Source organism: Esox lucius, chromosome 19 (assembly GCF_011004845.1).
Source record: "Esox lucius isolate fEsoLuc1 chromosome 19, fEsoLuc1.pri, whole genome shotgun sequence".
NCBI classification, from domain to species: Eukaryota; Metazoa; Chordata; class Actinopteri; order Esociformes; family Esocidae; genus Esox; species Esox lucius.
Window position 1 is genome coordinate 25,766,257 of NC_047587.1, and position 16,311 is coordinate 25,782,567.

The window sequence follows — 16,311 nt, forward strand, 5'->3', positions numbered from 1 at the left end:
TATTTTTCATACAACCAAATAGGCTAATTTGGGGGAATCAGCTCCACCAGCAGAAACTCTCACACAGACTAAAGTGCTTACAAACTTGGGCCCCAGTGGCATGATGCAACTTTGCATATTACTGCTTGCATGATGAAAGTGAATAGTGGAACTTCATAGTATTGCATGAGATCTTGCATTCACTCTTTTTCTTAACAATTTATCCTGAAAATAACAACTGGTCATTTGGTCTTTTATGAATTGAGGTCCCTCAGTCATGCACTCCAAATGTAGCTCAGTCCAACTTTTGGAGAGAAGCCATTGCTCATCAGGATGACCTGCGGATCAACCTTTAAAGTAACAGCTGGCAGAGTCCCAACCAGTAAAATAAGGTACTTCAGTGAAGGAAGTGTGAATAATTCCCATAGATTAAACAGTGGTTCTCTGAACAGCCATACAGTGGACACTCTCCAGAGTTAACAGGCGGGTGGATGGAAGGTGGGCCCACAGAGTTCTGAATGACAGGCATCCATCCTTTTTCGCTCCCAAAGGGCCAGGTGGGCTCAGGATCTAAGACATGACGACTGGGGATGGAAGAAATCTGAGAGCCTTGAGGAATGTCTTGTTTTCTGGCCTGAGGAGATAACCCAAATGGAAAACAAAAACCCATATTTGCTGTTATTTGTACACACCAACTGAGCTGACCATAGGATCATAATTCACCTTTGCACTAATCCATTCGGAGATACAGTAACCACGTGTCACATAGAGCACCTGTTTGTCAGGAATAGCCTCGGCCAAGTGACCTGTCGAGCCGTCACTGTTCCTCACATCCAGCGTTGGGGTATCCGGCCTCTGCCTCCTGGCTCTGAAACATGTACTGGAACAGAACATCAGATTGGGGGAATAAGACACTCTCGAATGTAACACTGACTTGAACTAGCCATCAACTGCAGGCAGGCTACCTGCACACCATGATTCGTCCTCCCAACGTGTCACAGGGAAAATGTTTAAATGTTTCCAAGAAATGTCCATTCTGTGTCTGACTGAAGCAACAGTCATTCATGGCTGACACAGCAGCCCACAACTCACGCAGACTTTGCTGACAGGGTTGATTTGATTGAATGTAACTAGACTTTGAAACAAAATCAGGCTGGCACCATAAACACATTCTACTCACTGATTTCAGGTTGGACTCCATATCAGTAAAGTTCCACTCACTCAATGGCAAGTTGAAATTGAATGGCTGTAAAAACAGAACGGTGGGGATATGAGTCTGAGCTGCTGCCATTACTCACGCACTGACACCTAATCAGTGTGGAGAAGCGAGATATTTTCCAATAGGAGCTTTATATCTGTTCCAGTCGTCACATTACGTCCTATGCTTTTGAGCGACAGGCTATGAGCACTTTGAGAACTCTGTCTGCCCACATTTGGTCGGTCCTACTCACATCCATTACAGCAGAGGTGGGCTCCATAGTCTGTTGGTGGGTCCTCAAGAGAAGCTGCAGGTCCTCCAGACTCATGTCCACATTCTCTACAGCATCAGACACCTCCGGCCTAGAACGCACATCATTAGATCAGACTGTGGCTGGACGACACATACAACTATACAGTGAGGGATTATTTGTATTTTTTTAATCTCCTGCTGATTTTGTACGTTTGCCCACAGAAAAAAGAAATGATCAGTCTTTCATTTTAATGGTAGGTTTATTTGATAAGATTGTAGACCTACACAAGGCTGGAATGGGCTACAAGACCATCGCCAAGCAGCTTGGTGAGAAGGTGACAACAGTTGGTGTGATTATTCGCAAATGGAAGAAACACAAAAGAACTGTCAATCTCCCTCGGTCTGGGGCTTCATGCAGCCCAGAACTGAATGAATGATTCAAAGGAGAACTGGGTGAAAGTGTTGTGGTCGGATGAGACCACAATCGTGCTCTTTGGCATCAACTCAACTCGCCGTGTTTTCGGAGGAGGAATGCTGCCTATGACCCCAAGAACACCATCCCCACAGTCAAACATGGAGGTGGAAACATTATGCTTTGGGGGTGTTTTTCTGCTAAGGGGACAGTACAACTTCACCGCATCAAAGGGACGATGGACATGTAACTTCAAATCTTGTGTGAGAACCTCCTTCCCTCAGTCAGGGAATTGAAAATGGGTTGTGGATGGGTATTCCAGCATGACAATGTCCCAAAACACACAGCCAAGGAAACAAAGGAGTGGCTCAAGAAGAAGCACATTAAGGTCCTGGAGTGGCCTATTTCACTCATGCAAATCAATGTATAAAATTTTTGACATGCGTTTTTCAGGATTTTGTTGTTGTTATTCTGTCTCTCACTGTTCATATAAACCTACCATTAAAATTACAGACTGATCATTTCTTCGTCAGTGGGCAAACTTAAAAAATCAGCAAGGGATCAAATAATTTTTCCTCACTGTATATTCATGTGATAATATCACAAAACGTAACATATTTATGAGCTCGGAAGAAAGACTAAATGTGTGTGTATGTACACCTCTCCAGAGCAGGTCTCTTGCTCCTCCTCTCTGCTCCAGAGCCTCTGCCCTCCAGGACGGATTGTACCATGGCTACAGGGAGGACGGGGGGTTCGGAACATACTTCACAGGAGCCCAGTGGGCCTCCCTCAGGCCGGCCTCGTACCCCTGGACTCACTGGCTCCTCTTTGATCAGCATCAGACTCTTGTCCCTGCGAAGGGGTCAGAAACACAGCCGTCCTACACCGGAGCTAACACCGGATCTAACACCGGAGCTAACACCGGAACTAACACCGGAGCTAACACCGGACCTAACACCGGACATAACACCGGAGCTAACACCGGAGCTAACACCGGACATAACACCGGAGCTAACACCGGAGCTAACACCGGACCTAACAACGGACATAACACCGGACCTAACACCGGACATAACACCGGAGCTAACACCGGACCTAACACCGGACATAACACCGGAGCTAACACCGGACCTAACACCGGACATTACACCGGACATAACACCGGAGCTAACACCGGACATTACACCGGACATAACACCGGAGCTAACACCAGACCTAACACCGGAGCTAACACCGGACATTACACCGGACATAACACCGGAGCTAACACCAGACCTAACACCGGAGCTAACACAGGATCACTACTTTTCCTTTGCCCTATGACCCTCACCTTGTCTCCTCTGTCTGCATTTGAATGGCCATGTTGCTGGGGTGTGACATGTCAGTAACATCTGATATGATTGGTCCCCCTGTCATTGTGCTGTTGGAGCATGAGGCTGTTTCCGTGGATGGCTGTGGAGAAGGAACGGGGCGATAGAAGGTTTGTCCTTAAAGTCATCATGGAGTTCAATCACAGTGATGTAGACGAGGAGCCACCAAGATGTATAATCATGTAGGAAACGCCTACATGAATAAGGCAGAGTTGTCCTCACCGACTGGATATAGAAGGGCTCATGGAGGGGCTCCATATGGTGACTATGGCTGAACTTGGAGGCCGGGGGCGTGTTGGAGCCATCATCCAACATGAGGGGACTGGGAGGATCAGCCATCACCACAAATATTCAGAAATCAATCAGTTAATCAATGGAAATACTCTAGTCACATGCAATAAATGACATGCCTTGGAACAGATCATTTGCAATGTCTAAACTGTTAGTCATAAAGAGATGTATCTGCTTATCGCTGGACAAGAGCCAAAGACCAGAGGAAATTATTAGAGAATGCTGTGGTAGTATAAGAAACAAAACGTTTGACCAAGCTTTGTGTGAAACACATAGCCAGCCCTTAAAACAACAAATAACCCATTTTAATTTTGACCACTGAAAACCTGACCTCTAAAACCTGAACTATGTGATCGTGCCCCCTAATCCAAGCTATTGGAAAGAGTCTGAACGGGTCTGAATGCTGTCCAGTTAATGTACATTTTCAGGCGGTATGGTGGCGAACGCAGAGGGACGGTATCAGAGAGATACATGCCTTGTCCTTTGATGTGTTCACACGGGCTGACGATGCGTTTCCCATAGAGGGTAGAGGGTCATGCGCCCAGGTTCAGCGGGGTGGTGTGGTTGTGAGCAGATTGGATGGGGGGGGGGGTGATTGATTGTGTGTGTGTGTGTTTGTGTGTGTGTGTGTGTGTCAGAGGGGGGGCTTAGGGCTCAGTAAGTCTGATTCAGCATTCAGCTCCATTCATCACAGCTGGGATTGTGCAGGGCGTCAGCTGACCACATCCAGCTGAGTTGGCCGTTCCCACTGCTGTGTTTGTCTTCCTGTGGTGTGTTTGCTAGTGTAGTGTGTTAATGACTGGATGTACATACAGGTGTGTATCTGTGTGTTTTTGAGTGCATGTTTTGTCTTAGCCATTGTATGTGTGTGTGTGTGTATGTGTGTATGCAGTACAAAGCGAGGCAGTGTACTCACAGTTTTCTCTTCATTCCTACAGTGCTGGGGGTGGGTGACTGCATCTGGCTGAATAGGAACTGAATCAGCTATAAAGGAGCAAATAACAGAGAATGATTCGGCACCAAAGTAACACTCACTGACTCCAGCTTCTCTGTTTCTTTTATCTCTCTCTAATTCAAACACACACAAAGGCTTTCACGTGTACAAAAGCACACAGACATTCATGTCTTTTTATGGGTTCTCACCTTATTCATGACTTTCTGTTGCTGGGTGTGGTTCTGTCTTAGTGAGACAACCTCTCTCCACAGCACCTCATTCTGCCTGCAGGAGAAACAAAGTTACCACTTCTCTGTCACATCTGGGATCTCTGTCTAATTCCATTATATGATTGTTTCAGGCCGTTCATCGTGTCTGATGTCATGGTATGGTTGTTTCAGCCTGTTCTCCCTGTCTGATTATATGGTGTGACTGTTTCAGCCATTCTCCCTTGTCTGATTACATGGTATGATTGTTTCAGTCCGTTCAGCCTGTCTGATTACATGGAATGACTGCTTCAGTCCGTTCAGCCTGTCTGATTACATGGAATGACTGTTTCAGCCATTCACCCTGTCTGATTACATGGCATGGATGTGTCAGCCTGTTCAACCTGTCTGATTACATGGCATGGATGTGTCAGCCTGTTCACCCTGTCTGATTACATGGTTTGGCTGTTTCATTCTGTTAACACCCTGTCTGATTACATGGCATGGATGTGTCAGCCTGTTCACCCTGTCTGATTACATGGCATGGATGTGTCAGCCTGTTCAACCTGTCTGATTACATGGCATGGATGTGTCAGCCTGTTCACCCTGTCTGATTACATGGCATGGATGTGTCAGCCTGTTCAACCTGTCTGATTACATGGCATGGATGTGTCAGCCTGTTCACCCTGACTGATTACATGGCATGGATGTGTCAGCCTGTTCACCCTGTCTGATTACATGGCATGGATGTGTCAGCCTGTTCAACCTGTCTGATTACATGGCATGGATGTGTCAGCCTGTTCACCCTGTCTGATTACATGGCATGGATGTGTCAGCCTGTTCATCCTGTTTGATTACATGGCTAGGCTGCGCTCTGATTTCAGTCCTTTTTCCCTGACGTTTCAGATGCCTCAGCCATATGTCAGCCACTGATTCCAGATCAGACAGAGACACGTGACACCATCACCTGTACAGCTACCTGACACATGCACCTGACTAGCACACCTGACACCATTATAGGGCCCAGAGGTCAGGTGAGCAGCTGAATGTTCTCTTTAACCAGTGGAGACAATAGACCAAACCATTGGAACGTACAATGAGGCCAGGGACAATGCATGAACTACTGAGGACGGACTACGAGGTGACTCTGTTAGATATGATATGGTATGGTTATGAATACATACTGAGCCTGTTCAGTGGCCCCCAGCCACTACGTTCATAGTATTAAACCAACTACTGTAGTGATTAAAGTATTGATACAGTATGTCACCCACTATGTAGTTTCGATGTGGTGTATTCAGCACTCATTGTCCTTCTTACTTACTGTTTCATGTCCTGCATCTGACACTCCATGTTCTCTTGTTGGCTGCGCAGTACTTGCACCTCATACAAGAGCTTACTCAAGTCCTCCTGTCTTACTTTAGTCTCTTCACTCTTCACGATGGAGACCTGAACACACAAACGTGGACACAGAGGCCTTAGTAGCATATGTAATTTTGTGGTGTTATTGTGTTCATGTTTTAGTATCTACTACAATTGTAAAACAAGAAAAATCATGTAAAGTGGCAATATGGTCTGTCCTCACTTTGAAAAGAAGCTTCATCAGACTTTGGGTTACGTTTTGGATTAGTATTAGAATTATGTCCAGGGTTAGAATGAGGATTATAATTATGTCTAGGCTTAGAATGAGGATTAGAACTATGTCCAGGCTTAGAATGTGGATTAGAATAATGTCTAGACTTAGAATGAGGATTAGAATTATGTCTAGGCTTAGAATGAGGAATATAATTATTTCCAGGGATAGAATGAGGATTAAAATTATTTCCAGGGATAGAATGAGGATTAGAATTTGTGCAAAAGTCACATTTGGGCATTAAGGTTAGGCTACTGAGGTTAGGGCTAAGCTTAGGGCAAGGGGTTTGGGAAAATATTTTTTGTACAAAATTAAAATAATTGCTGGTCCTCACTTTGATAGTAAAACAAACATGTTTGTATGAATGTGTGTGTGTACATGTGCACGTGTGTGTATGTGTGTTTGTACATATATATATATATTCCCTATCTCACCTTCCTCTTGATGTGCTCCAGCAGGTGTTCATGGCCTTGCAAGAAGTACAGGTGTTGAAATTCTGTGTCATCTCTCTCTGGCTTTACCAGGCCACTCTGCTCTATGTTCACCACCTTCCTGAAGCCATCTGTACACCGGTCCACAGGTTAGTAAGTCCCACTCCCCCAACATACAAACACACAGTGACTTCAATTAATACTATTTTAGCTAATCCAAAACCTAGCTGGGCTTCACCCTAAACATCAGCCAAACCTTACATTGTTCTTGAGACTAAAGTAAACCCCAAAGCCTTGACTTAACCCTAATGCCTAAGCTTAACCTTTAACCACTACACTTCTAATGTGAAGCGTTTTGAATTTACCTTTGTATGAAATGTGCTATACAAATAAACTTGCTTTACAAACACACAAAAACAGTCTTGTTTTCTATCCTTGTCGGTACTTAACGGCTTTACGTAAAAGTACCCCTAATGCCTAAACATAACCTTTAACACCTAAACCTAACCATGACCTCCCCTGTAAAGTTATGCCCTGAACACTTATTTTGCCTCATGGGGACAAACATTTCCCTACTAAGTGAAGTTTTCCTTCTATCCTTACAGCAAATTTTGGTCAGTACAACTGATTGCACACACACATTCAACACCACAAACACTCAAGTACATCAATGTCATGCATTGCCAATGCCCCACAGAAATACACACATCACTCAAATAACTGACAATCTGAGAGGTTATTTCTCTATTATCTAGTTTTGAGGAGAAGTACTCACACATGTTGAGCTGACGAACAAAGCTGGCCATGTTGTTATGTTTAAAATACTTTGGCAGCACCTCTTTGGCAAACCTGCCCTGGTCGAACACATGGAAGCTGGTCCCAGTCTGAGGTGCAGAACCAAAGTAGAGGATTCTATTAATCTCTGATTGGACTACGCCAAGTAAAAAACACACCTAGTTCTTTGCTAAAAGCTGGCATGTATAGACTTACAGTCATTGTGCAAATGTTAGTAAGAACAGAACAAGTGCCTTGTTGCTGGTATCAAGATGATTATTATTATAGTAGGAAATGCATTATTTATTTTATTCCATATTTTCTAAGAATTGTGAATGTTCTTGTTTCTATTTGGAAACACCAACTAGATTAGAGTAAAACCATAATCTTTGTCATGGTACTTCTTAAATTCTTACAATTCTATGTTTTAAGAATTCTAAAAGCTGTAATGACAAATCAAGGAGAAAAAACCCCAGTGTATCAACAAAAGCAATGACAGTAAATCTATGCCATGCTTAGGGACTTTTAACTCAGTGGTTAACATTCTGGCTCTCACTTTGTTATTGAAAGTAAAAAAAAATCTCACTTGAGTCCAGGAAGTTAAATTAGCCAAACGACATGTAAAAGTAATGTTTAATTCAGTGTCTACTCACATTTTGAGGACACAAAGATTATGGAGTTTTGGGTATAATACTAAGACATCCCGGCACACAGATGTTTATGGGTGCTTTGTACCTGGTCTCCTTCCCTACTCCTTACACTGGAAAGTTTAGCAAGACCCTGATTTTGGATCAGACTCTGCATTATCTATGTCCTCATTTTCCCTTCAGATCTATCTAATACAGGTGAATAACGCTAAGCACCTGTTTTAGGTTAACCAAAGTTTAACAGTTAACACATCCACGTTTTAGTCAACCTAGGCATTGTCACACAATAACCAAATAACATTCAACCATAGAACTCTGAATAATAGACCATTAGTTTATTCCCACTCTACTTATCTAACCATTACCTATCTTCTCAGGTCTGTCTAGTCCTTTCTATAAAACACATTCCAAATGTAACTGTATGAAAGACCTAAAGAGTTTCTGTATCCAACCATAACAGTTAGTGCTTTAGGTACTCACTGCACTCCAGCAGATGAGGTGGTTGGTATCTGGGTCCTCTACCAGGGTCCACAGTTTGGTGAGGAAGGCAGGCACATTACTGGCATAACCTCCATCCACACCAATAGAGCCGGGAGATTCCTGCATGGCTGCGTTGCAGTAGGACCAAAAGGTTGTTATTTAGAATGTGTGTGTGAGTAAATGTGCAAAGGTCCTACTCCATCTCTGAGCTGCTTTGCTTCTATCTCTCTCTCTCTCTCTCCGTCTCCCTCTCTCGGTTCCTCTCTCACTCTCTCTCTCTGGACCACTCATTTGATCATATCAGGTTCAGTCATTCCTGCAGGCCAGCGTCAGCACAAACCTGCCCCTACAGCATCACCAAAGCTCTCTAGCATAACAAAAGGCTGCACTGTGAAACAATACTGGCCATCATAAAGCCTAGAATAATACCACACTGTCATGCCAAACATCACAATACAACACAGGAGAGTTGGTGAATGTGTGCGGGTATGTTTGTAACATACACTCCAATAAGATTCACTTCTTGGGAACAGAGCCAAGGGAAAGAGAACAAGATGCAGTGGGGAAGCTGAAGCAGCTGGCGAGGATGAAGTGGCAGCCTCAGGGGGCAGAAAGATGACAATTCCAAGCTATGCCACCCTTACCCCAGCTCTGCCCTGGAGATGAAGGATAGAGAACAACGTGGAGATGAAGGATGACACCACAGGACCCACCACCACCATCACCCATTCCCCCCAAAGGACCCACCACCACCAGCACCCATTCCCCCAAAGGACCCACAACCACCATCACCCATTCCCCCCAAAAGAACCACAACCGTCAGCACCCATTCCCCCAAAGGACCCACCACCACCAGCACCCATTCCCCCAAAGGACCCACAACCACCATCACCCATTCCCCCCAAAAGAACCACAACCACCAGTACCCATTCCCTCAAAGGACCAACCACCACCAGCACTCATTCCACCCAAAGAACCCACCAACACCAACACCTTTTCCCTCCAAAGGACCCAACACAACCAGCACAACATTCCCCCCAAATACCACTGGGTTGCCGCCTCAGAGTGGATGCTGCCAACCCAGGAGAGCAGTTTGTTTTCTGTTCTGGATTTTCTGCCCCTCTATCATTTCCTTTAATAAAATGCCTTAAACATTTATCCAAATTGAAATTAGTACATTTAATACTTTATTTTAGTTACGAGATGAAGAGAAGGTGATGAGTGAGCCAATTGGATGAGGGGAATAAGATAGGGCATTTAGTCAGGACGCTGGGGTTGACGTTCCTACTCTTATGTACCAAGGAACTTCCAGTGTCCAGAAAATCAGATAAAACACTTATTTTCCCATTAAAAATACTGACATATTCTTCACTTCTGTATTTTGAAACCCCTAACTCTGATCTAGTGTGTCATCTGCTTTGCAATAATTCCCAATGACCTTACCATGTTGAATGTATAGATTTAAGTCTGTGCAATATCATAATTATAATTGTAGTGTATGGTTATTACATTGGTGTTTGGGTTGCTTGCTTGTTGGGTTGACTTAGCTTTTCCCCATTTGACACTATAGTTGGGGTTAGTATAATCAATACTCTGACTTAAGTTCAGATTGTCAGAACTCTACCCACCCCTACAAAACCTATTTTACAGGATGTACAGCGTAGTATGGAACAATACATAGTGATGAGCGCTAGAGTGAATTTTCCATATTGATATTAATCTTACTTACACGTTTTAAAACACAAAGGCATATATATTTTTTTTTTGAAGATTAACTCTTTATTACACACTCAGTGCAAATACAGCTCCGAAAAAAAATTAAGAGACTCCTGCACCTTTTTCTTTCCTTTCTAAAAAAATGACAGAAAGGAAGGTTTTGAGTGAGAAACAGACGGTGTTGCGGTTGTGGTGGCAGGACACAGGCGGAGAGACAAGAGTGTAATAATCCATGTTCAAACAAAGAAAACAAAAACAGAGCCGCAACCGTTGATGCTGCGCAGCAAGCACAAAAATATCAACGATCTACACCTGCCTCCAATTAGAGAGTCCAAAATGGTTTTAAAGATGCCAAGAGGCGCCACTTTCAGTCCGGTCCTGGTTACGCACCCATAGAGAAATACACCTGTATACTAACTAACCCATACAGACATACACCTGTATACTAACTAACCCATACAGACATACACCTGTATACTAACTAACCCATACAGACATACACCTGTATACTAACTAACCCATACAAACATACACCTGTATACTAACTAACCCATACAAACATACACCTGTATACTAACTAACCCATACAGACATACACCTGTATACTAACTAACCCATACAAACATACACCTGTATACTAACTAACCCATACAAACATACACCTGTATACTAACTAACCCATACAGACATACACCTGTATACTAACTAACCCTTCCAGACATACACCTGTATACTAACTAACCCATACAGACATACACCTGTATACTAACTAACCCATACAAACATACACCTGTATACTAACTAACCCATACAAACATACACCTGTATACTAACTAACCCATACAGACATACACCTGTATACTAACTAACCCATACAAACATACACCTGTATACTAACTAACCCATACAGACATACACCTGTATACTAACTAACCCATACAAACATACACCTGTATACTAACTAACCCATACAGACATACACCTGTATACTAACTAACCCATACAGACATACACCTGTATACTAACTAACCCATACAGACATACAACTGTATACTAACTAACCCATACAGACATACACCTGTATACTAACTAACCCATACAGACATACAACTGTATACTAACTAACTCATACAGACATACACCTGTATACTAACTAACCCATACAGACATACACCTGTATACTAACTAACCCATACAGAAATACACCTGTATACTAACTAACCCATACAGAAATACACCTGTATACTAACTAACCCATACAGACATACAACTGTATACTAACTAACCCATACAGACATACACCTGTATACTAACTAACCCATACAGACATACACCTGTATACTAACTAACCCATACAGACATACACCTGTATACTAACTAACCCATACAGACATACACCTGTATACTAACTAACCCATACAGACATACACCTGTATACTAACTAACCCATACAGAGATACACCTGTATACTAACTAACCCATACAGACATACACCTGTATACTAACTAACCCATACAGACATACACCTGTATACTAACTAACCCATACAGACATACACCTGTATACTAACTAACCCATACAGACATACACCTGTATACTAACTAACCCATACAGACATACACCTGTATACTAACTAACCCATACAGACATACACCTGTATACTAACTAACCCATACAGAGATACACCTGTATACTAACTAACCCATACAGACATACACCTGTATACTAACTAACCCATACAGACATACACCTGTATACTAACTAACCCATACAGACATACACCTGTATACTAACTAACCCATACAGACATACACCTGTATACTAACTAACCCATACAGACATACACCTGTATACTAACTAACCCATACAGACATACACCTGTATACTAACTAACCCATACAGAGATACACCTGTATACTAACTAACCCATACAGACATACACCTGTATACTAACTAACCCATACAGACATACACCTGTATACTAACTAACCCATACAGACATACACCTGTATACTAACTAACCCATACAGACATACACCTGTATACTAACTAACCCATACAGACATACACCTGTATACTAACTAACCCATATAGCCCCGTACAGACACGTCTACACACTAACCCAAATAGGCAGACATGTACAATTGCACTTACTTTTTCATTAGACAGTGAAAGTTTTGATAGATTATTCTTCCACACATCTATTTATAATAGCATGGTGGTCCTGCTGACTTTCTGCAACCTGATTAAAGGGGCAATATGTATGATTGTACTGTAATACCATCATAAAAATAAGCAAAAATGACCAGTAAACAACTGCAGTTAATGTTTTAAGTTAATGTTTCAAATAATATTTTTCTACAAAATGTATCTCAGTGACTGACAAAATTCCCCCATTTAAACTTTATCAGTTTATAATTATTTGTGACCTCCTTATACCTGTTTTAGACACTCACATTACCATCCTTCCCATCCAAAACAACCCTGGACTAGCTAGTATTATACTGGTCTTGTTTGGTAAAGGAAGACAAGGAGTAGATAAGTTGAGTCATTGTTTAGAAGTAAGATTCTACACAGTGCCCCTTTAATAATGTCAAAATAAATTAGCATAAGTCTTTGCTGGTATAGTGTTAACATGTATAGTATTTCATTCTTTACAGTCCTACCATCTTAGAATAATGGAGGTTGCTGTTTGATTTGTCTACTTATGCATTTTGGTGCCACCTAGTGCTTAGAATGAAATGGCGTACAGGACCACAATACTAGAGGCAGCCTTAGACCCTGGGCACATGAAAGAACAGGCCACTGATGTAATAGCAAAGTGTCTAATATCCTCTCTCATTTGAATGTAATTTTTTCCTAGTGGAATAATACGATGTCTCCGACAACTAGCCAGGTTCAGAGGTGTACTCCAACGATTCCCTCTCTGCCCTGGAGAATGAAACATGAGCCGCGCTGGCATATTTAATTCTCGGAGTGCATTGTGCTCAGGGTCAAATGCAAATTTATTAAGCTGCACTAGTCCCTCAAAAGCCTATTTGGTTAATTGTAATAAGCGGCAGAAATTTGCTTAACAGAAAAATGTGGTCGGCTTTACAGTGTGCTGAACAGGTAAGAGCCTTCAATGTCAGAGAGACTTCTTGGGTTAATGAAGAGATTCTTAAGGCAGATCCAGATGATGTAATGGATGCTATTATATTTCACTTTTGCCAGAGTGTTTCCAAAATGGTTTGATCTAAATCCTTTCTTCCCTTTCCATGCTGTAGAGGAAGGCACTTCCTGTCAAGTGTCACACCTGTTACAAAGTGGTAATTCTCAAAAGTTCCAAAGATTCTTACAGTGAATTCACTTCGATGTGACATAGCAATTTGTATCTTCTTCCAAGTAAGATGTAACATACAGTAAGTACATTGTGTGCTGCTATGTGCTGCTGCAGCTTGTTTAATGCAAACGTTCTGTTCATCAGCGCTTCTCTGCCTCATTTCCGGACCTACGATGACCGGGACTACTACTTTATTTAAAGTTAATTACACATTTTTAGAGCCATCTGTAGGGAACCTGATATGGATTTAATAATAAAGTAAAGATCTGGGAGTTCATTTCAACACCCTAAAGTGCTCCATTAACGTTGTGCTGTAAGAGTAATGTGATGCAAACCCTATGATGTCAGTAGTGCAGTCCGCCTCAAAGCAATCTACTTCTATACAATCCAAGTGCTGGCAATCTGTCCCAACTCTCTGAGCTGCTCTTGAGTTGGAGGTAACCAAACCATCTTTTTTTTTAACATCCAGTCATGTTTTTCAACATATGGAACATCCGATCTTTAAAAACATACAGAAAACTAAAGAATCTGTGAAGTAGAGTGTGTAGAACTGTGGGTTAGGGGAGGTTTAAACCAACCGATTCATCATTGCAAGGATTTTTGGATATCTGGAATCTCTGTCTCTGATATTATATTTTTTACAAGAAACCCATCTGAATAATGATTCCCATATCAGGCCTTTTGTTTGTAGCTAGAGAACCTTTGCTGATAGTTTTGATATTTTTTTTTTTTTTTGCGTTGATTAGTATATAGACTCTTTTGTTGTGTACTACTGTACTTTGCAAGTAAGCACCATATACTTTGAGTGGGTCTGTTTTTCTAGTAGCCTGTACTTCTGTGAACCTCAGACTGCACATATGCAGAGCATCTCACTCAAGCCATTCTGTCTCATGAAACTATATATTTTATTATCCTAAACACACAATATACTTAATATCTACTATATGTATATATGTATACATATAAATAAATATACTAAACCCATCCCATTGTTGCAAAACATCTCCCATTCTAGATCTCTCCAGAAAAATGCACATAACAGGGGAGTGAAGTTACAAATCAATATTGTTTCAGGCTTCCTGCAAATGTCCTCACTGCGATGGAGAAACTTGAAGCAAACATATTATTGTGGACAGCCCTCCCATATTACTGCAATGATAATGACATTAAAATGGTTTGTCCAATAATTCCTTTATTTTACATAAGAAACTGAACTTCTAGCCGTTCATCTGATAAAATAAAATACCCAGAATAATTAAAAAAGCACCTTTATAAATGATGGTGGGGAGTCTGGCTGTCTCAGACTATACATCTTACTATTTGGCCTCTAAATCGTTGTTGTAATGTTTTGGCTTGACAATGCTTCTGTGTCAGTCTGATGAAATCTCTTTATAATCATAATCCTGTTATGCATACAGTGCCCTTCACTTACCTTGATAATACCTTTGCGCAATGTTGAGATCTGGGGAGTCATAAGATACAGGATCTGTACGAATTAGGAGGCTTTGCCTCATTTCATTTGCTTTGGGAAACACTTACAGAAAAAAAAAGGTTTTCAGATATTTGAGAATGGAGATTATGTTACAGAGCATTTTCTGGCATTTGTAAACACCAGACCTTTTTTTTTTGAAGGGTGCTTCAAAATATCTTGTTGTCATATTGCCCATTTTAATCTGTCAAGCTGACCTCAACAGAAGCCTTCAAGGCAAATTAGGAGGAGTTCCTCGGCCAAGAAATGTCAATATCATTCTGTGTAAAGCTTGGTCTGTATTCACACGACATGACGCTTTTACATTTTACGGTTTTACCCATACTAATCTATCCAAAAGCTACGTTACATAGGATCTTCACTGACACCTCTTCATTGTGTAAGAAATGTCAAACTGCAGAGGGCACACTATTCCACTGCTTTTCCCTGTGCTCTAACTGGTTTGGAATCCTAGACCCTCAGTTGATTATCCTGAGAGTATTACTCAAGCCACAACAACAACTCATTTGTGTACTGTTGTAACACATTACAATTTCAGAAGACTGTATCCGGGCTTTAAAAAATATAATGGAGGTTTCATAAACTAAATTGTGGCTCAGCAAATTTGTAAAACTCCAAATTTAGTGACAATTCCCCAAATTAAATACATTCTGGCACCTTCTCCCCTCCCATTTTGACCATTCAGGATGCTAATTTGTCACATTGTAGGTAATAACTGTAATGGTCTTATCCTATTGGTGGTATTCATTTATGCCTGTCCTTTCACCTGATCTGTAGAAGGGTGGGAGGGGTCAGACAATATGATTGAGCAATTGAGGGGGCATCATTATCAGTTTAACCTATAATCAAAGTAAAACAAACACTTTTATTAGTGAGCATGATTCCAGCTTTTTTGTAGATTGTGTAATAATATGTAATCATGTATCTACATCCCCCCCATAGTGTTTGTTATTATATAGTGTAAATAGAAAATAGTATTTGCATATTATGTAAATGTTATTTTAATTAATTTGCCATCAGGACAATTATTGTTTTGTTGTCTAAACACGCTATTATGCAATCTGAAAAACAGAAAACACTTTAGATATTCATCCTGATAGTTAAGTTCTCCAGAACAAGCCATTTATATGCTGAGAGACTACACACAAACTTGTCTTTCTTTCCGAAAATCCCTTAT

General features: G+C 41.5%; 1 protein-coding gene across 1 annotated transcript; it reads right to left on the reverse strand.

Annotated features, from left to right (window-relative positions):
• Positions 1–427: 427 nt before the first annotated feature.
• Positions 428–8,733, reverse strand: hsf4 (heat shock transcription factor 4). The gene is made up of 13 exons (XM_010883850.3): positions 8,608–8,733; positions 7,482–7,590; positions 6,710–6,837; positions 5,967–6,091; positions 4,646–4,721; positions 4,419–4,486; positions 3,434–3,533; positions 3,172–3,293; positions 2,502–2,693; positions 1,431–1,539; positions 1,160–1,225; positions 754–859; positions 428–613 (listed from the first exon to the last, which is right to left on the reverse strand). Exons 1-12 carry the CDS (start codon positions 8,731–8,733, stop codon positions 797–799), a joined length of 1,284 nt encoding a protein of 427 aa, XP_010882152.3. The 3' UTR covers positions 428–613; positions 754–796.
• Between the last annotated feature and the right edge of the window lie 7,578 nt (positions 8,734–16,311).